The sequence below is a fragment of the Chanodichthys erythropterus genome, chromosome 7 (assembly GCF_024489055.1).
Source record: "Chanodichthys erythropterus isolate Z2021 chromosome 7, ASM2448905v1, whole genome shotgun sequence".
Lineage (NCBI taxonomy): Eukaryota > Metazoa > Chordata > Actinopteri > Cypriniformes > Xenocyprididae > Chanodichthys > Chanodichthys erythropterus.
In genome coordinates, this window is record NC_090227.1 from 5,242,290 (window position 1) to 5,269,619 (window position 27,330).

General features: G+C 39.2%; 1 protein-coding gene and 1 pseudogene across 1 annotated transcript in view; one reads left to right on the plus strand and one right to left on the minus strand.

The window, feature by feature from the left end:
* Window positions 1–14,407: 14,407 nt before the first annotated feature.
* On the minus strand, window positions 14,408–14,524 carry LOC137023558 (5S ribosomal RNA; annotated as a pseudogene).
* A 565-nt stretch (window positions 14,525–15,089) lies between these two features.
* LOC137023543 (serine/threonine-protein kinase pim-2-like) overlaps window positions 15,090–27,330 on the plus strand; it is a 28,662-nt gene continuing 16,421 nt past the window's right edge. The window contains exon 1 of the mRNA XM_067390743.1: window positions 15,090–15,324. Within this exon, the coding sequence (XP_067246844.1) occupies window positions 15,090–15,324 (235 nt within the window). The remainder of the gene's footprint in view (window positions 15,325–27,330) is intronic.

Genomic DNA, 27,330 nt, shown 5'->3' on the forward strand with positions numbered 1-27,330 from the left:
CAGACTCCGAGCCAGCGGGACCAAAGGCACCACAGACGCACCGGGGGTGGGGCAGCAAGGCAGAGAGGGACCCGACTCGGGCGGCATGGAAGCGGCCCGGAGTGAGGTCGGACTCTGCGAGGCAGCAGTGCGAATGGGAGACGGCGCACGGGACGCGGTCTGCGCCATCACACTGCCGCCTACTGGCGGAATGGGAGGGGGTTGCGAGTGGCGAGGCGGGGCCTGGCACACTGGCGAACGCGCCCTCTTGTGACCTGGAGTTTGAGGAAACTGCTCTTTTTGTGGCAAAGTGGGTACCGCTGGACTCCGGAGAGCCAGCGGCGGTAGATGGACAGCCGCCACAAAATCCCCCCGGCCCTCCTCCGGGGGTGGGAGAGCAGATGGAATACTCTCCCAAAGGGCAGGAACCTTCCGCTCCAGGTCGCCCGTCTCCGGGCCGAGTTTTCCCCGACCGCTTGCCACCTGGTTGGCAGAGACGGGCTGGGCACCACGTCTGCGACCGGCACCCTGCTGTTTGGCTGGTGTAGGCTGCTGCTTTGCCAACTTAGCAGGGGCGGAGGAAGACGCAGGCGGACGCCCTCGGCGACGAGCGGGCTGAGGCTGAGCCACGGGCGGCTGGGTGGAGGCAGCAGCGGACCGCCGTGGCATGACATGTCTGATAGCCTCAACCTGCTTCTGTGCAGCGGAGAACTGTTGGGCACAGCTCTCCACCGCGTCGCCGAAAAGGCCGACCGGAGACACGGGGGAATCCAGGAACCGACGTTTGTCGGTCTCCCTCATGTCTGCCAAGGTCAGCCAGAGGTGGCGTTGCTGGGCTACCAGAGTAGACATCGCCTGGCCAACAGAACGCGCTGTCACCTTCGTTGCCCGGAGGGCAAGGTCAGTGGCAGCTCGCAGCTCCCCAAGCAGCTGTTGGTCAGGACCTTCCTGGGGCATCTGCGACAGCGCTTTTGCCTGATAGACCAGCAAAAGGGCCATCGCGTGCAGGGCAGAGGCAGCCTGCCCACAGGCACTGTAAGCTTTCTCAGTCAGACCGGCTGAGAATTCACAGGCCTGGGACGGGAGACGCGGCTCACCGCGCCAGCCAGCGGCCGTTGGACACAACTGCGTCGCAACAGACCGCTCGACTGGCGGGATCCTCGCGTACCCCCTGGCTAGCCCGCCGTCCAGGGAGGTGAAGGCGGACAAGGGACCAGGCCCTGTACGAGCCCCATGCGGAGCTTGCCAAGACCTGGTCACCTCATCGTGTACCTCCGGGAAGAAAGGCATTGGGGCGGGACGCTGGATTTGACCAGCGCGACCCCCCCCCAAGTACCAATCGTCCAACCGAGATGGGCCAGGACAGGGTGGAGGGTTCCACTCAAGCCCGACGCACAAGGCGGCCCGGGAGAGCACAGCCGTGAGCTCGGGATCCAACTCGGGCAACGCTACCGTCCCGGGCGGCAGCGCGTCCGAATCCTCCCCCGAGGACTCAGGCTCACCTTCCGATGCAGCGATCGACATCCGATCCGCCGCCGGCACACCAAAGGTAACGGCTGGACAGTCCGTAGAGGGCCCAGCGGAAACCAACGGTGGCACGATGGGTTGCGGTGCTGATGAGGCGGCAGGGGCCCGAGGAGCGTTTCCGCTCGGCGGGGAAGCCCTGACCGTAATCCTCAGGTCACCCTTCCTATACAGCGCCGTACCGTCATTCCGGTTCCCGGGGCCGGAAAAAACGGTCGTACGCGGCATAGGAGAGGGGACCCCCGCTTCCTGAGACTTCAGGAAGGAGAGTCTCGACCTCAGCATCGCGATAGTCATGTTCCCGCAATGGGAACATGAACCATCCACAAAAGCTGCTTCAGCATGCAGAATGCCCAAACACGAGATGCAACGATTGTGCCCATCAGCAGGGACCAGGGAACGACCGCACCCATTAACGCACAGACGAAATGACATACTGTCAGGGTTCGTCTGTAAAGCTCTTTTAGAAGGGGAAGTCAACTCACTCGTGCTGAAGCACCCAGGGAGCGACGCGATGTGTCAGGTACACCACTCCCTGACACACCGAGGAACCGGCCCAAATCGCTACACACGCACACACTCTTTGTGTTACTGTGAAAACAGCAGTTTTCGAGCTTATAGCTCAGCTCCTCGGAGACTCGAGACCTCACTGAACGTGCCCTTTCACCAGCACTGAAAGCTCGCTGTAAACCCTCTTCTTAGGCAATGTTTTAGAATAAAACAAACGAAGAAAGGAGTCTTCTAAAACAGGACACCAGTGAATGGCTCCGAAGCGAAAGACAGAGTGCGATTGCATCTGCTTCCTATTTATATACACCTGACGGGGGCGGTGCGCATTATGCAAATATCGCACGCCAATTCCATTGGCTTGTTTTAGTTTACACGAAGATGATAGGGCTCTCTAAGCGATATCCCAATTCGTCGGTCACTACTGACGTACGTCGAACGTGACCGACTGAAAGGGAACTCATAATCTGCAGTTGTTACTCCTGTGTCCTGACAAAAACATTGCATGCGGCGCCTGTGGAGTGTGGAAAGTTACTGGAGCGCGCAGCCGCACACGTCTCTCACAAGGAACGTCACGGCAGTGATTGACAAGCCAGAGGGCCAATCGTTTACACAATGATCACGTAAACGATTGGCTGATGTTTTTAAGGCCCTACCTCGTGCACAGATGATGTATATTAATATTATTCCTTTCAGTGCACCTAATAAATAGTCTTTTATCAGTTAGTAAAGACAGTTTCAAGTAATATAGCAAAAATGTATCGAGTCAACATTTAGTCTCATATAAAAGATTTTGTCAAACATTCTGTATCTTTCATACTTTGTGGGGTTTTCTGGTAATAAATACAAGTTCACACACACACACACATTTGTTTTTGTGAATTGTGGGGACATTCCATAGGCCGCAATGCATTTTATACTGTACAAACCATACTTTCTATCCCCCTACCCTACCCTTAACCCTAAACCTAACCATCACAGGAAACTGTGCACACCTTTATTTTCTCACAAAAACATAATTTAGTATTTTTATTAATTAATTTAAATTGTGGGGACCGGTGGCTGGTCCCCACGATGTAGGTGAACTCAGGTTTATATTAAATATAAACAAAAGCACACACACACACACACACACACACACACACACACACACACACACACACACACACACACACACACACACACACACACACACACACACACACACACACACATGTTTGTTTTTGTGAATTGTGGGGACTTTCCATAGACTTCAATGCATTTTACACTGAACAAACTGTACATTCTATCCCCCTACCCTGCCCCTACCCCTAACCCTCACAGGAAACTGTGCAAACTTTTACTTTTTCACAAAAACTCATTCTATATGATTTATAAACCCATTTACATTGTGGGGACCGCTGGCTGGTCCCCACGATGTAGGTGAACTCAGGTTTATATTACATCATGGGGACATTTGGTCCCCACAATGTAATATAAACAAAAGCACACACACACACACACACACACACACACACACACACACACACACACACACACACACACACACACACACACACACACACACACACACACACACACACACACACACTCTCCTGTGTGGTAGGAGAGCATTGAACTGGGATTGAGAGAGTGTGAGGAAGCAGACAGGTCAAGGTATTAAAGTATTGTGTATATTTTCAAGCCTTGACCTGTCCGCTTCCTCCCACTATTCCCTCAATCCTAGTTCAAGTTCAGTGCTCTCTTATACCTACACACACACACACTGTACTGACTGCCACATGAGTAACAAGTAAACTGCACTAGAAAATGAGCAAGATGATGTAAGTTCCTGTACATGAGCGCTTTGTTATGCAGGTTAACAATCTCAGTGTTGTGGTCAACTAACCTCCACTCACTTTCTATGAGACATATGAAAGGCTTGACAGCTACCCAAGAGCTGCCTGAAAGACTTAACAAGACACCTTTAAAACATGACCTTTAACGCGAGAACAGTGTGTGTGCGTGAATCACACGTTGAGTCTGCTATGAATATGAATGTCCACTGAAGCTTAATAAATGTCATTGTTGGTGCTTCTCTGGTTCTTATCAGTATTTGGACACAGTGACATTTGTCTTTTGCTGTGCTCCTGAACACCTGGCCGTATCTCTTATCTCTGATAACTCGGTCTCAATTAGCGTGAGCAGCCTTCTTTGGCATTTTGCACTTCTTATCAAACTTCAGGCAGCCTGAATCCACACTGTTCCCACCATCCAAACATGATATATCAGACACTTTTGACATCTCTGAAATTAAAAGATCCTGCTTAAAATCTTATTGCAAAGTTGCTGGCAGGTGTAACAGATGGGTTCCTTACTTTTCTATTATGGAGTCAAAAAAAAAGGCAGAGAAAAAGATTTAAAGATTTTTGTGACTAACTCACAGAGAGCATTTTAATTTGTTTTCTAGGACTAGACATCTAAAACGCATTTCCTTCTGTTTTGAGTGCAATTTTTTTTTTCATGCAATACTTTTAAATATTAAAGAAATAGGCTACTTCACCCAAAATAAAGTGAAATTTAATTTGTGCAGGTTATTTGCACACTTACATTGTGCCCAAAGGTGTTGGATATAATTCTCTATTCATTAAAATGAATCTGGTTATTGAAAATAAATATCAAGAGTAGGTTATAATAAAACAATATTCTGTCTGAGGTGAATCTGTTTAAATTAAACCGCTGTTTTATCTGTATTTGGCACTTCCTGATAAGAATCACAGAATTAATGAGGTCTGTGTTTAACCTGCCAATGGCGTCCAGCAACCTTTCTATACAGTTTTTTTTCTCTCTATCTCCGCAGTACATAATCTGATAAGAAACACATCCTTGATTCATTTATTTTGAAAGCCAAGATGGCCTGTGTAGTATGCATCAAATTTAAACTCTTTGGCTGTTCCTCTGTATCCTCTGCTATTTCAAATATTTATACTGGCCTTTTTCATATTAAAATATATAAATCATTTTCAAACAAACTATTTCAAAATTATAGAAGTCTCTTTTATTTATTTAATCAAAAATGCAGTAAAAACATATTGCAGAACCAATACAGCTGTGCCTATAATAAAACAAATATATAGAAATGTGCTCTTTTGTTGGTGACTTGAACATTTTGGAGCATAATAAGATAGAATAACTCTTAAATTCATCCACATGGTGAGCACTACATACTGTAACCACAAGTACACCAGCTGCCTTTGATCCTGACTTGTGGAATAAATTTGGGAATTCTGAATTATTTTACATATCACACAGATTTCAAACATCTAGGACAATAGAAACACTTCAAGCTTTATCGTAACTACCGCAGAATCAGAAACTTCATAGCCTGCAGACAGCTAGTGTGGAAGTCCTCCAGGGACGGGACGTTCTTCATCATGCGTTTATCTGATGCTGAGACAGGAAAGGAATGAGAAATCAGTGCTGAAGAGAGAAGCCATGATACCAGCCCTATCTGACATGGCTGGAGTCAATAGCACTTCTTGCTGGTCACCCTTTAGAAATGGAATTGCTTTTATCAACAACCAAAAGGTCTGTATAGGAGAGATATAAAAGTTTTATTGTTTATATTGAGATATATTCAGAGTTTTAGACTCTTCTGAACAGCATGATGCTTCACAATGTTAGATATATGGTGAACTCTAGGATTATACAACACTCCTGCTCTGGTCCTGCTCTGCTTCATACTACAGTAACGTTCCCGAGTCCTATCCCTATTCTTTCAAGATTCAAGGCTTAAACTTGGCGTCATCAAGCTATGCCTTTGTTCTGAATAGGCCACTAGCGACCTCTAGCGGACAGAAAATATTACATAGTGCACCTTTAAGTACTCACCCTCATTTCGCTCCAAAACCGTGAGACCTTCGTCCATCTTTGGAACACAAATTAAGATATTTTTGATGAAATATTTTTTTTTAACCTCCTATAGAAAGCAACAAAATTACCACATTCAAGGTCCAGAGAAGTAGTAAAAACATTGTTAAAATAGTCCACGTGACTAGTGGTTCAACCTTAATGTTATGAAGCAACGAGAATACTTTTTGTGCGCAAAAACAAAACAAAAATAACGACTTTATTCAACAAATTAATCTTTCCCAATTCTCCAATGCTGTTTACATAAAGCTCTTCCAGGTTCTACATCAGAACGCTAGCTCAGTTGCTCAGCTGCCGTTCTGTCGTAGTGACTCACTGCTTTCACTGCATCAACTGCGTAGGAGACTGACAGGGAAGAGGAAAAACGGTTGAATAAAGTCATTATTTTTGTTTTATTTTTGCACACAAAAAGTATTCTAGTCGCTCCATAACATTAAGGTTGAACCATTGTAGTCACGTGGACTATTTTAACAATGTTTTTACTACTTCTCTGGACCTTGAATGTGGTAATTTCATTGCGTTCAATGGGACATAAAAAAAAACTTGGATTTCCTCTCAGATTTCTTTAAAAAATATCTTAATTTGTGTTCCGAAGATGAACAAAGGTCTTGCGGGTTTAGAACGACATGAGGGTGAGTACTTAATGACAGAAATTTCATTTTTGGGTGAACTAACCCTTTAAATGTACTCTCATTATCTTTGCAACAATGTGATTTGCTGTTCTTGTTACAAGGCACTGTTGCATTTTACAATTGTTTTTCAGCAACCCCACCATATAAAATGAATGCATTACAGCAAGTTACACAAGCACAATTCTAAGCAATATGCTGTTCTTGTTTCCTTAGGAAATGGCTTTCCAGGGTCCTTCGTGTCAAAGGTTTGCTTGTGGTCCAGAGACTGCTCTGGGCTTCCACTCAGCCATGTCAGAAGGGATTTTTCAGGCTTACACCACCCCAACAGAGAACAAGATAAACAATGATTCACTCCGAACAACAGCTTATGGCCCAGAAGGCTTGTGTGGCCATACTATGGCCTTTTCAGTGTATGAGCCACTGTTGTTCCACATATATTTACATTGAACTCTTTATGAACACTGTGGAGAGTGACATCATCAGTTTAACCAATTAGAATTAGCTACCACACCAATAGGGTCTTCCTTATTTGCAAATTAATCCATTGCTATAGGCCATGATTCGAAAAAAAAATAAATAAATAAATAACAAAGAAAAGAAAATAATAAATATACTTTCCATATAAAGTATCTGTTTTCTACACTTTCTTTCTTTTCCTTTAGCCACCCACACGTACTAAGACACGCGCTTCCTGCATCCGAACTGTGGAAGCGGATGTCAGTCCTGCCTGAAGAACATTCTCTCCCCACTGACTCACTGCTAAACCCCGTGATGCTGCATGTATGCAGATCTCACTTTCATGAAAATGAAGTTGGCCTCCGAGCCTTTTGTGTTCAAATACTACTGTCAGCTGGGAAATCTGCTACATGTAATCCTATTTTGAATTTGAAAGGCAATGTGAATGATCAGTAAACAACGGTGATGGGTAGATGAACACTCTGAGGAACAACCGAGAGGTAGTGTTTGGGGGTGAAGACTAAATAAACAGGCAGAATTCAAAGTGTCTTGGAGGAATCCTCAGGCAAAGATCGGCTCCTGGTTACTTGGTTTGGCTTTTGTTGGAGAATTCAGATGTGACATCATAGCTCTGTTTGAAAAGCTAGTGAGCTGTAGACAGCATTTTAAGGTGGTCTCGATGTGAAACTAAAAAAACAACAACAACAAAAAAAAAAACCCTATGCAGCATAGTTAAATGGCTTTCTAAGGGAACTTCTTTTGGCCAAATTCAAAAGCGGCATTGCATGTATCCTTCACTTGTGAAAAAGAAGTGTGCTTAATAGTACTGAATGTGCATTATATTATCTTTTTAAAATATCATATTTGCAGATATCACAATATTAACAAAATAAGTGTAAACATTGATGACTGTTTCTTAACAACACTTTTAAAAAGTGCACTTTTTAATGTCAAATTAAAAGTTTTACTTTAAAGTACATGTCAAATAACTGTTTTAATAATCTTTTGTCATGCTACAAAGAAGTACGCTAATTTTGATGCTTTAGTATGTTAGCCAACACACTAAAGCATCAAAATAAGCGTACTTCTTTGTAATGTAAGGTGTAAGGTACTTGATTATTTTTTACTGCAGTGTGTTATTTGATATTACACTTAAAGTTATATTTTAAATGTACTAAATTGCAACTTCATTACAAAATGCAATTACAAATATTTTTAAATGCACAACATACAGATTTTGATAGAAACGACATTAAAGTATACTTTACTTTACCATAAATGCACATTTGTGTACATTTGGCAGCACACATTAACCATATTTCAAAGACAATAATATAAAATGTACTTCAGTCCTACTTAGTAGGTTAACTAATTCCATTTAATATAAACTATAATACATTTTCATTTAACAGTAAATAATATGGAATTATGACATATGTCCGAAAACATTACATTTAGTTGGCACTTAAGTATATTCATTTAAAGTATATAATTTCCATAATAAGTACTATTTTTTCAGAGAGTGCTACACTCCAAAAAATTCTGGGTTAAAAACAACCCTAGTTGGGTTGAAAATGGACAAACCCAGCGATTGGGTTAAATGTTTGCCCAGCGTGCTAGGCAGTTTCATTTAACTCAACTATTGTTTAAAAATTACTATGGCTGGCTTAAAATGAACCCAAAATAAGTTGGAAATTGAAAATCACAAACATAATTACTAGAGGCAACAATAATAATCAAAAGGTGAACATTTATTAATAAGCAATTTAATAAATGTATATTGTTTAAGTATTATTCATTAAACTTATTAATAAGTGTAAATGTATTAAACCTTAATAAATGTTAATTTTCAACATATTTTGGGTTCAAAAAATCCAACCACTCCTTTTTTTTAATCCCCATAAATCATAAGCAGTGTCTCAGAACAAGCCGTTTCCAGATCCCTGGCAGTATGACGTCACATTAGCCACATACTCCGCCCACAAATGTTGACAGACACTGTTGTTTTAACACAGAACCGCCCTGAGCGAGTTCACAGCGAGTTGTACACAGTCCGCCATTGCTGCACTGATGAGAACATCTCCCAGGCGTTTTAGGTGTTCTATAGCTGGATGGATTAATCCACATAGCTCTCTCCATTTACTCACGAAATCTAAACTGCTGATGACGAGGTGGATTAATTTTGTTTTCGAAGAAAATGCTCCCTCAACTCTACCGAAATGTGTTTATGTCTGCGTGAATCATTTCACACCGGACTGCTTTGTGAACAAATGTCTATACAAAGGGACAATACAAAACAGAGGTTGAGATAAAAATTTGTTACTTAAGGATAGATCAGTAAACTGTTTGTGATCCAGCTTATAGTCTCCAGAGTGATACTGGATATGGCAGTAATGAAGGTGAGAGCACTTTATTACAGTTCATTGGAGTTTATTTATGGATATAAAGTTTACCAGTTTATTAAGCACCACCCGAAAAGGCATAAGGTTTATATATTTGTTTACTGTTAGTTGTAACAAGTGTTTCTGTGTAATTCGCTGTGTATGTTGATGATAATGTAAGGGAGAGAGAGAGTTTATGGATAATATTTTAATGCACACTTGCACTGTTTTATTAAAGATGCCATAGAACGCTTTTTCACAAAATGTAATATAAGTCTAAGGTGTCCCCTGAATGTGTCTGTGAAGTTTCAGCTCAAAATACCCCATAGATTTTTTTTATTCATTTATTTAATTATATAATAATTATAAATGCGCCGATTCAGCGCGCTACCCCTTTAAATGCTCGCGCTGCCCGCCCCCAAGCTCGCAACTCTAATACATTGCATAAACAAAGTTCACACAGCTAATAAATGGATATTTACAAAGTGTTCGTCATGCAGCCTATCAGATCTTGTAAGTACAGTATTTATTTGGATGTTTAAATTTGATTCTGAATGAGTTTGATAGTAGCCTATGTGTGGCTAATGGGCTAAAGCTAACGTTACACACTGTTGGAGAGATTTATAAAGAATGAAGTTGTGTTTATGAATTATACAGACTGCAAGTGTTTAATAATGAAAATAACGTCGTCTCTGGTCTCCGTGAATACAGTAAGAAACGATGGTAACTTTAACCACATTTAACAGTACATTAGCAACATGTTAACAAAACATTTAGAAAGACAATTTACAAATATCACTAAAAATATAATGATATCATGGATCATGTCAGTTATTATTACTCCATCTGCCATTTTTCGCTATTGTCCTTGCTTGCTTACCTCCATAAAGTCTGTTGATCCAGCTGTGCAGCTCCAGACGTTAATATTGCCTTGTCTAATGCCTTGAACATGGGCTGGCATATGCAAAAGTTGGGGGCGTCCATATTAATGATCCCAAATGTTGCGTCACAGTCGGTGTTGAGATTCGCCTGTTCTTCAGAGGTCTTTTGCACAAATCAAATTTACATAAGAAGGAGGAAACAATGGTATTTGAGACTGTATGTCATTTCCATGTACAGAACTCTAATTATTTAACTATGCCGAGGTAAATTCAATTTTCAATTCAAGTGCACCTTTAAGCTCTTACAGAGATTTTCTAGAGTGAAAACGGATGCTTCATCTTTTGTGTGAAGTACAATAAACATCATAAAACTCATCTGTAAAGTTTTGGCCATCATTCGGACGGGGTCCGGTACAACAGGCTTGTACTAATATAGTGGATGAATACAATATAAGTTATAACTATAATTGAACTAAACTATACCTTTTCTATCTCCATGCAGCATGGATTCGCAGTTTCTGACATTATAGTGTGTCCTGACTGACTCCTGACACCAGAGAATCAGCTCTTGAAGCTCCGCCCTCTTAGGCCGAGAGCAGCAGCTCATTTGCTTTTAAAGGGACCACATTGAAATGGTGTGTTTTTGCTCAAGCCCAAAAAGTAGCAATTTTAACATGCTTTAAAAAATGATCTGTGGGGTATTTTGAGCTACACTCTGGGGACATCAGAGACTTATTTTACATCTTGCAAAATGGGGCATAATAGGTCCCCTTTAACACAGCTTTTTTTTTACAGTGTACTTATTTTTCACAAGGGAATCCAGTGTTTCCCATATATTTACTAGACTGTGGTGGCCCGCCACATTCTAATTTGTCCTGCCACAGTCTCAAAATGAAACAGAAATTAGCTTTGTCGCGATATTTAAATAACCGTCTGATAATTGCGCTTTTTTTATATGGCAAAAGTGGAAGTCAGAGAAAAATAAGTAGACTAGCACCCATTAAGTTTTCGTGCACTATATTCAAAGTCATCTGAAGCCATTCCATAGCTTCATGTAAGGGACAGAAGGATATGTACATCGTTAAGTTCATGGTCAGAAACTCATCTTCCCTCTGCTACAGCTGTCAATCATTCAGCACTCAAACAGCACGTCGCGTACGGTAACGACATTCAGCACGATAAAACTCTCCAATATGACATATTCTCATTATAATACTTGATATGTAGATAAAGGGCTGTGGATTTACATAAAATGACTTTATCCTGCTGGAGTTTATTGCAATTTCTGAACGATGTGATCATACTGGCTACAGTGTCTGTTAGATCGCACAACACAAGGACTATGAATTGGTTCACACACACAATAACTGGAATTTAAAAAAGTGAGAAGAAACACATGTTTAATAAACTGTTAGAAGCAGATATACACCGGGATTCTCTTTGTACCGTGAACTTTTCAATGTGCAGCGCAACTGCGCGCTCTGACTCGATATTGCTTCAAGCACATCATTTTGCACCCGGGATGCGCATTAGCGTTTTTTTGCTGCTGTTTTGAAGCGTTTCATATTATCATGGTATTGCACACTGAAGGATTATTAATAACCTATTTTGTTCTGTCATATCTATCATATCTTGTTGCCCAATTAAAAAGCTGCACAATACACTTAAAATAAGCGTCTTTTAATCTTACATTAACATAACATATAATTATTTACATATAAATATAATATAAATAGTTTTTCATTTTCATCAAAATATGTTTTTCATTTCATAATACAAATAGTAATTTTAAACTTTTTATTAACATTTGAATTTATAAAATTACTATGCAAAGTTCTTTTTTTCCCCAAGAATTAGGCTAGAATACTTCTTGCTGCTGAATTATATACTCACCTAGTTTACTTATTTATTTATTTAGTTATTGGTCAGCTTATGATTATATATTTTTATTAATTTGTAATTTTTCTCTACAATGAAGTGGTGTGTTTGCACTCTGGATTGGTTAACAAATCAAAGAGTGACTATTAGTTCCACAAATACAGATACGGGCTATCATTTAGCCTACTATATGTTGTGTTTGACTAATGTGCCCTACCATCACCAATAAATAAATTACTTTTAGAGCACAAAATTGTTTACAAGAGAACAAATTTCTTCATTGATCTAGTCACTTAATTTTGCTCTCAGAATGCACCAGATTTATGCATTTAAATATAAAATGTACAAAAAACTGTCCACCCACCACAGTCTCACAAAATCCTGTGGGAAACACTGGAATCCCATAATGCAGACGAGCTGGAAAACATGGATGGCGAACAAACATACAATTCATTCAGTACTGTTGCTGTTAGTTTACTATAGTAAAACATTCATACGTACTGTTTTTGTGCTTATTAAAATAACACACTGACACAAAATTCTATTGAAATCAATTGTAAATCAAGTCTCCTGCACATTTCACACAAGTAGTGCTATTTGTATGCCTCACAGAGCTGCTGCATGTAGAGTGTTCCAAATCAATCACTTACAAAGTTCCATTTCAGTTGTCTTAGAAGGCAGCTGTCTATATAGTCAGTAGACAGCGGGCAGCTCAATAGCTTTTGGATCAGAGCTGTGTCTGGGCTTAAGACTTGTTTACGCTTATTTCCATTTGAAATGAGGCAGCCACACACATAACGCAACAAAAAGTCATCTAATCCAGATGTGATTTTAATCTCCCGCCGCATTGGCAGGCTTGAATGGATTATCAATGCCCCAGTGCATCCTGTGAATGTCTCATTCCAAGCAGAGAGTTTCTGCCTCCTGCTGACATTTTTTCATCAATAAAAATTAACATTTAATTCTCATGCGCTCTGAGCCGAAGCCGTGACTGTGCCAGCAGTTAATGGGGCAACAGCAATATTAGCCCTCAAAACCACTGGATCGATAGTAGTTATTACTATTATTATTACCCCTGCTGATAGAATTGCTGTAATTGGTATTATATTTTATGGCCACCATTAAACAGGATGTCAAAGATATTATCAACTGCATGTTTAATGGCATTTTGGATGAAGGAAATTGTGTCACATTGGTCACTGTAAGGTTAAGGGGTTTTGCGCTCTTGTAAGAGGGACTTTTTTTAAATTTGTATCATTATTTTCAAAGGCACACGAGTAGTCATGGTAAGCAAAATCACAAATTCTTACTATAGTAATACCAGTAATTTATGCATAATAACAAGCAGATAATCACAAACCAAACCATATAGTAATGTTAGTCAGTACTCCAATTCTAAACCTATTTATGGAAAATGCAGTTCAACTGGACGATTTCATTTTGGACTTAATTTTATGTTTTGGTGGTGTTGTTTTTAAGTTGCATTTAAAAAAAACAAAAAACAATTGGCTTAAACATCTAAGGGGCCAACACGTTCCTTAATCAGATTATAATACAAAAAAGAAAACTGGATGTAGTTTTCAGTTTTTTAATGAAGTGGTGAGAATTTTAAAATATGATGGTGTATGTGAAACCACAATAGACAGACATTAGCAAGGTGGGTAAGAGATATTTATGTCTCCTCGATTTTCTTTTTTTTCAGAGACAATAACAGAATGAAGAATGTTACACTTTTTATAGACACATGTATATATGCATGTATATAGACACTTCCTGTAAAATGAATGAATGAATGAATGAATGAGGCATTTATATAGCGCTTTCCTATGTACAACTGTACACCCAAAGCGCTTTACAATCATATCAGGGGTCTCTCCACAACCACCACCAGTGTGCAGCATCCACTTGGATGATGCGACGGCAGCCACAGTACAACGGCGCCAGTGCGCTCACCACACACCAGCTGTTGGTGGAGAGGAGAGAGAGTGAAAGAGCCAATTCAATGCATGGGGATTATTAGGAGGCCATGATTGTTAAGGGCCTATGGAGGGAATTTGGCCAGGACACCGGGGTTACACCCCTACTCTTTACGAGAAGTGCCATGGGATTTTTAATGACCACAGAGAGTCAGGACCTCGGTTTAACGTCTCATCCGAAGGACGGTGCTTGTTACAGTACAGTGTCCCCGTCACTATACTGGGGCATTAGGACCCACACAGACCACAGGGTGAGCACCCCCTGCTGGCCTCACTAACACCTCTTCCAGCAGCTACCTGGTTTTCCCAGGAGGTCTCCCATCCAGGTACTAACCAGGCTCAGCCCTGCTTAGCTTCAGTGGGCAACCAGTCTTGGGCTACAGGGTGATATGGCTGCTGTAAAACATCCTTCCATCTATTTGATACTGTTACAAAGGCACACAATTTTATTCTAAATCTCTTATGCAGGAAAACACTTTCCAAAGCTCCAACAAAACTACAGTGGAAACAATTTACTCTGTTGTCAGGTAACAAATTATATTGCATGTTATCATAACCTTTTATCAATCATGCAAATCATGCGTCCATACTGAAAACAAAAATGCATGCAGCAAAATCGCATCATTGACTTTTAGCCCCTGCTGGTAGAGGCCATAACTACACCACTCTGAGGGATCACTTTTCACTTTCGCTTTCAAGTTCGCAATCTTGTGTACTCTGTGTATATAGGCCTATAATTTGCTAGCATCAGCTGCTATCAATATGTGGGGTACCGAAATCTTTGAATTTTTTGAATGCGCACTTGCTTTTTACTTTCGCTTTCGAAATCGCAATCACACGTAGGCTGCTCCATGTATAAGATATTTGTCAATGAGACTCAGGATCTGTTGCACACTAAATCCAACACCCCTTCATGACAATGGTGTTCCCTGGTGGAAGTGGTCTCTTTCAGCAGAATAATGCACCATGCCTAACTGCACGCAGTGTTCAAGAAGGTTTGAAGAAGATTATGAAGAGTTCAAGGTGTTGCCCTGGCCTCCAAGTTCCCCAAATCTCAATCCAATTGAGCATCAATGGGATGTGCTGGACCAACAAGTTCAATCCACGGCGGATTCACCTCACAACCCACAGGTCTTAAAGGATCTACTGCCAGATACCACAGGACACCTTCACGGGTCTTGTAAAGTCCATGCCTTGGCAGGTAAGTGCTGTTTTGGCAGCATGCGTAGGACCAAAAGCACATTAGGCAGGTGGTCATAATGTTTTGGCTCATCTGTGTATATCACAAATATTTAAATATATTTATTGTTTGTATTTTATTATTTATATTACTTATTAAAAAATAAATATAAGTAGATTTTGCCAGTGATAGTTTTCTTGTAGAGCTCTTAAAAGAACAAAGGAGGTGCCAGCAGAGCAATTGCCTTTGATTCTCCACTTATTATAGACAGAGTCACAAATGCACTCCATCTCAATACATGCACATCTCTTATGGAAGGAGTCTTCTTCATTTTCAATGCAATTATTTCACAGTATCATATCAACATCAAGCAATGTCAAAGCACAGAGAGAGAGAGAGATAAGAAGGAGAGGTGTTCTGATGTGCAACAGAAGATCATCACCACCTCCCTGTTAATGATGCTGTCATTGAAGCTTAGCACGAGCTGTTCACAGGCCGTTAACACGGCTGTGTTCCTTATTATGAAGGAATGTGGGAAGTTACATTAAATTAAGCAGGTTGGCAGAACCGCTGAAGAAAATAGAAGAGAAACTGCTTGAGCCATCCAGCAGGAACACGGCTGGCAATAAAATATGACATTTAAAGAAACCACTCCTCGAGATACTGATCAGAGATAGATTTCCTCTAAAACTGATCCTCAAATTTGATCTGATCTGAAATTCAGTTAAGTCTAAGACACCCATTCTACCTAAATAAACAGTACACAATTACATATTTTCATGTCTTTACTGAACACAGCATGTAAATAAACACAGTGTAGGGTGGGAAAAATGTTTGAACCCTTGAATTTAATGACAATTTGGCAACCTTAACCTCTACCAAATGCCTCCTGTAATGCAGATCAGACCTGCAAAACAGCAAGAGGGTTTGATTTCCCCAGAACTGTGAATCTATCTATTCTCACACTCTAACAGCTTTTGTATTTTTATATTAGAGTATCCACAGGAAAGGGCTACTGTATTGATGCTACAAACCGAAAGGGCCTTGCCACGGGGAGTTTGAGGTCACCACGGCTAATGGAACTTCGATGTCCATTAATCCAGCTATGGAGCTGTCTGTTACCCTTGCCAATATACTGCAAACCAAAAGACAAGTCAAAGATAAATAAGTTCAGTAGAACTACAAGTAATAAATCATCTGATTTGATGCTGCTTTAGAAAAAAGCCTAACAAAAGGATTAACTTTCCAAAGACATTTTAAAATCACAACTGTTGGGTTACAATTCGGTGCAAACAGCACATTCTGTGGAATAAGCAAGCAAGTTCAAGTTCTTTTGGACTTTCTTTTGCATCCAAAAATATTCACTAACAGTGGAGAAATGAAGAACAACATAGTCCTGTCAAAATAAAACAGATTTACAAATAGAATACATGAAGCATCTGTGGCATGAATGAAAAGCAATTTGTCAAACAAGTATCAGCAGATGTTCAGTGTTTTACTTTGGACGAACATCTGTGTTGGTTAGATATTGTCCTAAGTAGACTAGTAGTCTAGAGCAGTGGTTCTCAAACCTGTCCTAGGGACCCCCCACCACTGCACATTTTGCATGTCTCCCTCATCTCTAACACCCAATTCAACTCTTGCAGTCTCAACTAATTAGCTGATGACTTGAATCAGGTGTGTTAGATGAGGGTGACATGCAAAATGTGCAGTGGTTGGGGGTCCCTAGGACAGGTTTGAGAACCACTGGTCTAGAGCAAAGGTTCCCAATCACATTCCTGGAGGACCCCAATACTACATGTTTTCCATGTCTCCTTAATCAAACTCTCCTGATTCAGATCATCAGCTCATTAGTAGAGACTCCAAGACCTGAAATGGGTGTGTCAGACAAAGGAGAGATACAAAATTGAGGTTTTCACAAAATGAGTTAATTAAGCCCTCGTCTAGCAATCCCAATGCTCCTAATAGCAATTAAACATCTAAAAGTATCTTTATTTGTATGTTTTCTGAGAGGAGTACCTTTCCTTTGAACATTTTTCTCTGCTTGTTTCTGGACGACTGGCCCTTCCCTCAGCTCAGGTTTGGTAGCGTTTTAAAGCGCAGCATTCCATCTTTGTGAATATTCATAGCGAATTCTCGATGCCATGAGTCTGAACTGATGAAATGTGATTTTCAAACTCATGCTGATTTTAACAAAATGATCTTACTCGCACTGACTGACAGATCTGAAGCGCGCACAAAGACGCCTCAGACAGAGTGATCCAGATATACACATATAAACAGAATTACAGTATTTTAAAAAAATCTGTCTTGGTAAGTATTCACGCAAACATTATCTTGGGGGAAAACATCTGATGTGTAACATTATATTAGATCCGTTTGGTACAGTAGGTCTTAATATGTAGTCTGTCTTTCATTAATGTTATAAACAATTGTGGAATCATGAAAAAAGGTGATTATATATTTTACTATAGATATGGGTTTTGACTTGGTTTGTGCCAAATTTGGTGGTATTACCAGGAATTTTAAGGTATGGTTGTTAGGTGATTTTTTTTTTTTGTGGAACCTTCAGAAAACTTTAACTCGATTTTTCTCAAAATTGACTGGATTCCAACAAATAATACATCAGTTTGGAGGTTGTTTTTTAAATAGAGAATGTGAAAATAACAATAACTATTTTTTTTTTTAAATTTGCTCATTGCAAATCATTTTGCCAGCATGGGTGCAGAATAAGCACAAATTAGAAGTTCTTATGAGGCTCTCTGAGACAGAGTGAGTCCTGAACATCTCTAGTTAGACTAAAAAGCAAAATGCAAATCTGCAAATCATCAGAAATATGCTTTATACAAAGGCACTGCTGAATTATAATTGGTTGACAAATGTTCATACAGTGTTGATTCATTTTCTCTCTAACGGCATGGCTATAAAGTAGTTCCATGTTTGTTGACTGCACTGCAGTTCCATAACACTTTGATTTTGTTTCAAAATCATTCTCCATTTTCATACTTTTCATACCCCATTTTCATACGCACTATGTAGTGCATACTTATAGAATGCATTACAAGTTTGTATATTTTTGAGTGTGTTGGGACATTTGCATATTGAGACCTACTATAGAACCAGTGTACTGTTTAGTGTGTAAGTGTTTCAAGCTAAATTCATTATTACTTTCACTGCAGGTCATACATTTAAAAAAACCCTGCACTTTTTGCCTCAGTTAAAAAGTTGAATGATAAATATTCCAAACTCTTCAATGCCCAAGATCAATATCAACCAAAAAGCATGAATAAACACAGACTTTGACAATCCACTGTCACATTTCGCATACTGTTTTTAAAGGTGCCTTAGAACTTTTTTTTAAAAGATGTAATATAAGGTGTCCCCTGAATGTGTCTGTGAAGTTTCAGCTCAAAATACCCCATAGATTGTTTTTAAATTAATTTTTTTAACTGCCTATTTTGGGGCATCATTATAAATGAGCCGATTCAGGGTACGCGGCCCCTTTAAATCTGGTGCTCCACGCCCCAAGAGCTCGCGCTTGCCTTAAACAACATAAAAAAAGTTCACACAGCTAATATAACCCTCAAAATGGATCTTTACAAAGTGTTCGTCATGCAGCATGTCTAATGCATAAGTACAGTGTTTATTAGAATGTTTATATTTGGTTTGATAGTGCTCCGTGGCTAACGGCTAATGCTACACTGTTGAATTGATTTATAAAGAATGAAGTTGTGTTTATGAATTATACAGACTGCAAGTGTTTAAAAATGAAAATAGCGACGGCTCTTTTCTCCGCGAATACAGTAAGAAACGATGGTAACTTTAACCACATTTAACAGTACATTAGCAACATGCTAACGAAACATTTAGAAAGACAATTTACAAATATCACTAAAAATATCATGCTATCATGGATCATGTCAGTCATTATCGCTCCATCTGCCATTTTTCGCTATTGTCCTTGCTTGCTTACCTAGTCTGATGTTTCAGCTGTGTAGATCCAGACGTGTAATCCCTTTCATAATGTTGGGAACATGGGCTGGCATATGCAAATATTGGGGGCGTACACCCCAACTGTTACGTAACAGTCTGTGTTATGTTGAGATTCGCCTGTTCTTCGGAGGTCTTTTAAACAAATGAGATTTATATAAGAAGGAGGAAACAATGGTGTTTGAGACTCACTGTATGTCTTTACCATGTTCAATTTTTGAATCAAGGGCACCTTTAACACATTATTTGACAGGAACTGATTCAGGATGGATGGTATGCAAATTGGAACAGAGCAAAATTTCAAATGAACTTCAAAGAGCATTTCAAACTAGTAACGGTGGCTTGGGCAAGCTTGGGAAGTGGTTCCACTCAAAACATTTCAGGGACAAAATCCTGAAATATTGCTATGGGAGAAACATGTGGTAACTGCGTTTTAAGGAATAATTTACTCTGTATTGTTGAATTATTGAAAAACTAATGCACACCTTCCTCTCATTGTGGTTTCATTACCACCGCGGGTGTGCATGAAACTTTCAATAATTAAACGCCCCATCTTCAATTATTCCTTACTTTCATTTTTCAGTACAATAATATTTGAATTCTTACTTCAATCTTCAAAAGCCAGAAGAACGAAATATTATATAGCAGTTGACATATTCATGGTATAGGTTTGGGCCATGCTGTTAATACAGTAACTTACAGTTACTATCGTCAGAGTTTATAGCATAAATTATGTCTCTGTTTTGTGTCTACTATCTTTATCACATGCCTTAAGAAATATGAAGAGGAAACCATCTTTTACGCTTTGGATAAATAATTCAAATAATAATTTTCCTTCTCTACCCTTAAAGTATAATAAATCTTTCAGCTGCAAAAGGTGTTATGGCTCTCATAAGAGAGTCCCACACAGAAGAGAGTAGTCTAATTGACTGTATGAAACCACAGTGAAATGATCTGTGATGACCTCTGCGCTATAACTCAAGATTACAGCCATCAATAACCGCCATTTATCGCAGGAACACATAGTAAATCAAATGCAGATGGAGTGAAATAATATCCGCGGTGGTGAGCGTCTCCCCAGGGCCTGTTACGGTTCACCGAACGCAGAGTGGACAAAGCCGCCGACATTACTGATTTTGCCGCTGTTGCATTATTCATGTGAAATGGCGATATTTCACGCTCGAATTATGAGAGCATGTATTGTGCAAACCGTATGTGTACGGGGAACATGATATTCCTAATATGACACGGGGTCGCTCAGCCGGTGGGATGCATTTAGGGCTAATGTCACATAGATCCTCGGGCTGAACTACAGCAAATTAAATAATTTGCCTGTGAGAACAGATCGCATAGAGCAGGTGGGTGTATGGAAATGCACATGTAGTGCTTGTGTCCCTCTGGAGAGGAAGCATATACAACCACACACACATTCAAGGAGCAGGAAAAACACTGAAGAATTTGTTTATGCTATATTTATAATTAGTCATCTGACTGACATAAAAACAATCAGTTCTCTTTTTTTGGGTGGCTTAACCCTCTGGGCCCATATTCATGAAAAATCTTAGTGCAAAGAATTGCTCCAAGTGACAAAATTCTAAGAAAATTCTTAGAAATGTGGGCGTTTACTCTTAAAATTAAAGAAAAAATCCTAGTAAAGAAAAAAGTAATTCAGAAAGCATCTTAACCCTTAAAAGAGGTCTTAAGGTCAAAATTGTTAGGAGCACGGACGAGGACTTTTAAGAGGCTTAAGAGTTTGTTTAGCAGAGGTGAAAATGAAAGAGGAGATGTCAAGAAGAAGAAATGTGTTGCACAATGAGTTAATAAGACACTACACATTAGATTGTGCAGGGATCATGTTTGTGACAGATCTTTTAAGAGACACGCTAACATCTCTGACACAGTGCAGAAATGCCATAATGCCAGAAATAGAAGTAATCACTACATTAACTAACATATTTGGCAACTGGAAAAATGCAACAATGGGTCTGTCACAACCTTCTATAAGCAAAGTGATCACACAGCTGTTCATTTCCTGTCAGATACATTAAGCACGACATTAATAGCATGATAAATAAAAAAATAAAGTACATACATACATATATATAATATGTGTGTGTGTGTGTTTGTTTATATTACATTGTGGGGACCAAATGTCCCCACGATGAAATATAAACCTGAGTTCAACCACATTGTGGGGACACAGATTGTGTCCCCACAATATAAATGGATTATTAAACATACTAAATGATGTTTTTGTGAGAAAGTAAAGGTATGCACAGTTTCCTGTGATGGTTAGGTTTAGGGGTAGTGTAGGGGGATAGAAAGTACAGTTTGTACAGTATAAAATGCATTACGCCTATGGAAAGTCCCCACAATCAACCAAAACGAAAGAAAGAGTATGGTAAAACAGGAAAAATTTCACTTGTATTTTCAAAGTGAAAGCTTATAACACTTAAAAGTGCTCTTTTTTTCCCTTCTTGGACAACCAAACAATCACAGACTTCAAAAGACTGTGTCATACCTAGCAAAGGGGTCAGCCCCGCCTCCTCACTAAGATACAAGTTTTTGTCTTTTCCTCGCTCACAGTTGCTCTAAGATTGGTCCTGAATCACCCTTAAGTTAAGACTCCTAGGTAGAAACATGTAAGCTAAATTAGGAGCTTTTTGAGAGGATTCTTAGAAGCTTTAAGAATATGGGCCCTGGTGTTGTTCAGTCATTTTTGACCAAAAAAAGTTTTGGATTTTTTTTTTAAATCTCTACTTCGAAATTCTGTGGTTTTTGTGGCAGTCTCTATGTGATAGGGCTGCATGATATATCGGAATTATCGAAATGTTGCAAATGTGCATATTGCAAAATGCATATCGCCATGGTTTGCGATAAATGAATGATTTAATACTTAAAGTAATGTATAGTCAAAGTTTTAGGTCGATACAGATAGTATAGCATCTGGCGCGTGGATGTTATTTGGGATATGTGTGCAGGATAGCGTGCGCATGCTCTGACGCAAGACAATCAACAAGCCGCGACGCTCTCACAGCAAGCTAATCTGATAAAAAGCACCAGTCAGAGGCACCTACAGCTGCTACCGACGATTTAGTGCCAAAACCAAGAAGCTTCTCAAAAATATGCCAGTATTTTGGTTTTAAAAGAGATTACCACATGCAGACTGAAGTTATAGGTAAAACATGTAAATCTCGAGTGGCAATGCAAAGGGGAAGCACTACAAATCTTTTCAGTCACCTCAAAGCGAAGCACAACAATTTGTATCAGCAATGCTCGGCAGACAAATCTTCAAGCACAGGGGAATCAACCCTTGTTCCCGAAACTAAGCAGCAATCCATAACATCAAGCTTTGAAAGCCTAACACCATATCCTGCAAGCTCCCACCATCATAGAGATAACAGAGGCCATAACACACCATCTGGCAAAGGATATGGTTCCAATCGCCACTGTCGGGAAACAAGGTTTTGTGCACCTGATACATACCACAGACAAACGGTACAACATTCACTCTTTGTCCTATTTATCCCACACTGCTATCCCCAAAATGTACGAGTAAACTCGCACCGTGTCATGTTGGAACAGAGAGATATCGAACATTTCGCATGTAAAACAGACCTCTGGTCCATTAGGACAACAGAGCCGTACATTAGTTTCAGTTCGTTTTATTGACCAAGATTTTAAAATGAGAAGTCGGTGCTTACAGATGGCATATTTTCCCAGTGAGCACATCGGGGGGGGGGAAAAAGCTCTGGGACTGCGAAATTTGAAGATTGTAATTTGAGTGAGGCATGTCTAGTGTGTTTTACCACAGACATAAGATATGATGAACCAAAAATGGTTGGCCCTAACTTTATTTCAGTAGTTTTAATTAGTTATTTTAACATCATAATTTTTCATTAAACATGTTTTATTGTATATTCTGTCACATTTCTTCTAGTGTTAATATTATTTAAATGAATAAAGCATTATAGATAAGTTAAAGTATAGATGTAACAGTTTTATGAAAATTATTTTTTATTTATAATACAATTTTAATTTTATGAAACCATCATTTGTTAATTAAAACAATTAAAACATTTTTCTTTTCTTTATCCAGAAAATGCTGTTAAAGGTGACACGTATCAGTCGCGCTAAAGGAATGTGCAAAAGTCTGGTGGGACATTTTTCCCATTATTGGAAAAAAGAGAAGCACTGAAGAAAGAGAGAACTTAACCTGCCAGAACATGGTCTGATCACAGAGTGCCCAACACGATGGGGCACTAAGCAGCAGATGATGGAAAAGATACTGGAACAGCAGAGGGCTCTGTCACAAATTCTCTCTGAAAATCGGAGTACACGACATCTGGTTCCATCTTGGCAGGACACTGAAGTCCTTGAATCTGTAAACACAGCATTGAAGTTTACAGATGCTCTGTCTGGGGAGGACTACGTGACCATTTCCTATCTCCTGCCAGTTCTTCATTTACTGAAGACAAAACATTTGCTGCTGAAGATGAAGACACAGAGCTGATACCCACAACCCAAACTCTGCTGAATATTGCCACATTTATAGACCCAAGGTTAAAAAAAACACTACATTTGTAAGGAACAACTGCCAGAAATTAGTTAAAGGGTAATATCAGAAATGAAGGCAATTCAGAAGGTAAGAATATTTTAAATGGCAAGAATGATTTGAGCTCATGAGTGCCTCCATACATAATTATTAATTATTTAACTTTCTTTTCTCGGAGACACAAGCAGCTGTTGACATCTCATCATCATCATCTGAGACAGGGCTAAAGTGCCACAGCCACAAGTGCAAAGAAGATGAAGAAGTCTTTAGAAAGCCTCTTACAGTCCTCAGTTACATCTGTATCTCCATCTGAATCCCCTGACCAAGCAAACATTGAAGCAGAATTTAACAGCTACGTTCTGATCCACAAACTCCATAGTGAGGAGGACCCTTTGGCTTGGTTGGGAATTCATAAGGTCATTTTCCACACTTAATGTGGAAGGCTCTGTGCTAAAGTTTCAAACAAAATAAAAAAATTTGGGGGTGATTTTTGATACAAACTTAACATTTGATTCTCACATACAAAACACTGTTAAAAATTTATATTTCCATCTAAGAAATATTGCAAGACTGCGCCCCCTGTTATCCTTCTGTTGCTGAAAAACTAATTAACACTTTTTTTTTTCATGCATCGATTACTGCAATGCACTTCTTGCTGGGATCCCAATATCTACCTTGAACAAATTACAATCCGTTCAAAATTCGGCCACTAGGATCCTGACAAGGACCAGGACTAGGGACCATATCTCTCCAGTTTTAGAGTCTCTACACTGGCTCCCTGTCAGGTTCCGGATTGATTTTAAAATTCTTATGCTGACCTACAAGGCCTTAAATGGAATGGCTCCGCATTATTTGTCAACTTTTAACTGTCTATACTCCGAGATGTGACCTCCGTTCCTCCAATTCTAGCGTTTTGGTTGTTCCTCCTACTCGTTTGCGCTCTATGGGTGACCGGGCTTTTTCCATTTGTGCACCTAAACTTTGGAATTCTCTCCCCATCGAGATTAGACCGGTCAAATCTTTTAGTGTTTTTAAGTCAGTCCTTAAAACCCACTTCTTTAGGATAGCATTTATGTGATTTAATTGTTGAAGGTGTATGTGGGTATATGTGTGTGTGTGTGGGTATATGCATATAAACATATATGTGTTTGTATATATATATATATATATATATATATATATATATATATATATATATATATATATATATATATATGGTATGTATATACATATGGTATGTATATGTACATGTACTGCCATGTATATGATTTTTATTTCATTTTTATCTCTATGTCTGTAAAGCGCTTTGAGAGGTTACCTGTAAAGGCACTATATAAAATAAAGTTTATTATTATTATTAAGAAGATAGCTAGTTCAAGATGAGCATTTATGGTTAAAATGTATACAATTTTTATTTTATTTTTTTTTTAGAAAATGAGCAATGGTTTCTCTAGATAAGACCCTTATTCTACATCTAGGATCACTGTAAACTGTAATTTTTACCTTCAACTGTTTGGGCTCCATTGAAGTCCACTATAAGGAGAAAAATCCTGGAATGTTTTCATCAAAAACCTTAATTTATTTTCGACTGAAGAAAGAAAAACATGAACATCTTGGATGAAATGGGGGTGAGTAAATTATCAGGGAATTTTAATTTGAAAGTGAACTAATCCTTTAATGGTTAAAGGACCAGATTTGTTCACTTGATGGGGAGAGCCAACAAGTATCACTTCCGTTTTCTCACTGTTAAGACAGAGGACGTTTTGAGACATCCAACTTTTTATCTCAGAAATGCAGTGTTCAACAAAACCAATAGCTGCATTAACACCAGTTTTTGTATGAATATAAATTTGGGTGTCATCAGCATAAAAATGGAAATTAATACCAAGAGATCTCAAAAGCTAACCAAAAGAAGAGATGTACATGCTAAAAAGAAGGGGACTCAGAATTGAACCCTGGGGGACACCAAATTGAACTGAACCAACTTCGGACCGACATCCACCCAAGGAAATAAACTGTCTATGGTCGGAAAAATAAGACTTAAACCATTTTAATACAGTATCATTAATACCAAAGGTAGATTCCATGCGAGTGAGTAATAAACAGTGATCTACTGTGTCAAAGGCTGCAGTTAAATCAAGAAGGATCAATATTGAAGGACAGCCACAATCCGCAGCAATCAACAAGTCATTTGTAGCTTTAACTAAAGCAGTTTCAGTGCTATGGAATTCGCGAAATCCAGATTGGAGTGGTTCAAAAAGATTGTTTTCAGTGAGATGAGTGTGCAATTGAGATGCCACGATACGCTCAAGAATTTTTGCGATAAAAGGAAGATTAGAAATGGGACAAAAACTGTTTGGGTTGTCCAAGTCAATGTTATGCTTTTTTGGTACAGGGGTCACAGAAGCAATTTTAAATGCCGCTGGCACGACTCCCGTATGCAAGGATTCATTTATTATACTCAAGACAACAGAGCCTAGAGAGCCAAAACAAGATTTAAACAACTGAGTAGGTATAGGGTCAACTATGGAAGTAGCTGCTTCTTCTTTGAATTCCAGCAGAGTAGACGCTGCTAAGTGTATTACTTCCCTTCACAGGTCTAAGTTTTAACTAAATTGTCATATACAATATGCTAGTGCAAGTATATAACAATTAGTTCAAACTTTGACCTGTGGAGGGCAGTAATACACTTAACAGTGTCTACACTGCTGGAACTCTAATAGAGTATTCTGGGGGCAGTAAATTATCAGGAAATTTTAATTTGAAAGTGAACTAATCCTTTAAGCAAGTTGGAGCAAAAGTATCTTCGTGTGCCTGCCACTAGCACACCATTTGAAAGACTTTTCAGCACCTTAGGCAATGTAGTTTACATGTCAGCGCACATCTCTGAAACCAAGCAATGATGATGGTTTTCTTGTCCAAAATTCTGTAACAATTTTATTATGAATGCTGAAATGTGACTAAGCAGCAAGACATGTTAAGAAAACAATAGCAAAGAAGTTACTCTACTCTGTTTCAAGTGTTTTTGTTTACCTGTTTGTTTGCAGGTTGAAGTGTTGGTGATATTTTTTTTTTGTTTACTTTTTGTTAAAACATAATTTGTTTTATGCAACAGTAAAACATGGCTGTTCACTTTCAGAAGTTGCAGTGATGCTTTATTTTCCCTGAAATAATGTGAAACATATGCTGGTTTAGATATAAACTCACAATTCTGACTTTTTCTCAGAATTATTTATATCTCACAATTCTGAGAAAAAAAGTCTCCTTTTCCTTACAATTTAACTTTATAGAAAATAAGTAAGAACTATGAGTTTATATCTTGCAACTGATAGAAAAAAAACTTGCATAAGTTTATAACTCACAATACTGACTTTATTTCTCACAATTGTAAGTTTATATCTTGCAATTTTTACTTTATTGTGAGAAAAAAAGTCATAATTGTGAGATAAAAAGTTGAAATTAGAATTGTGAGAAAAATTAAC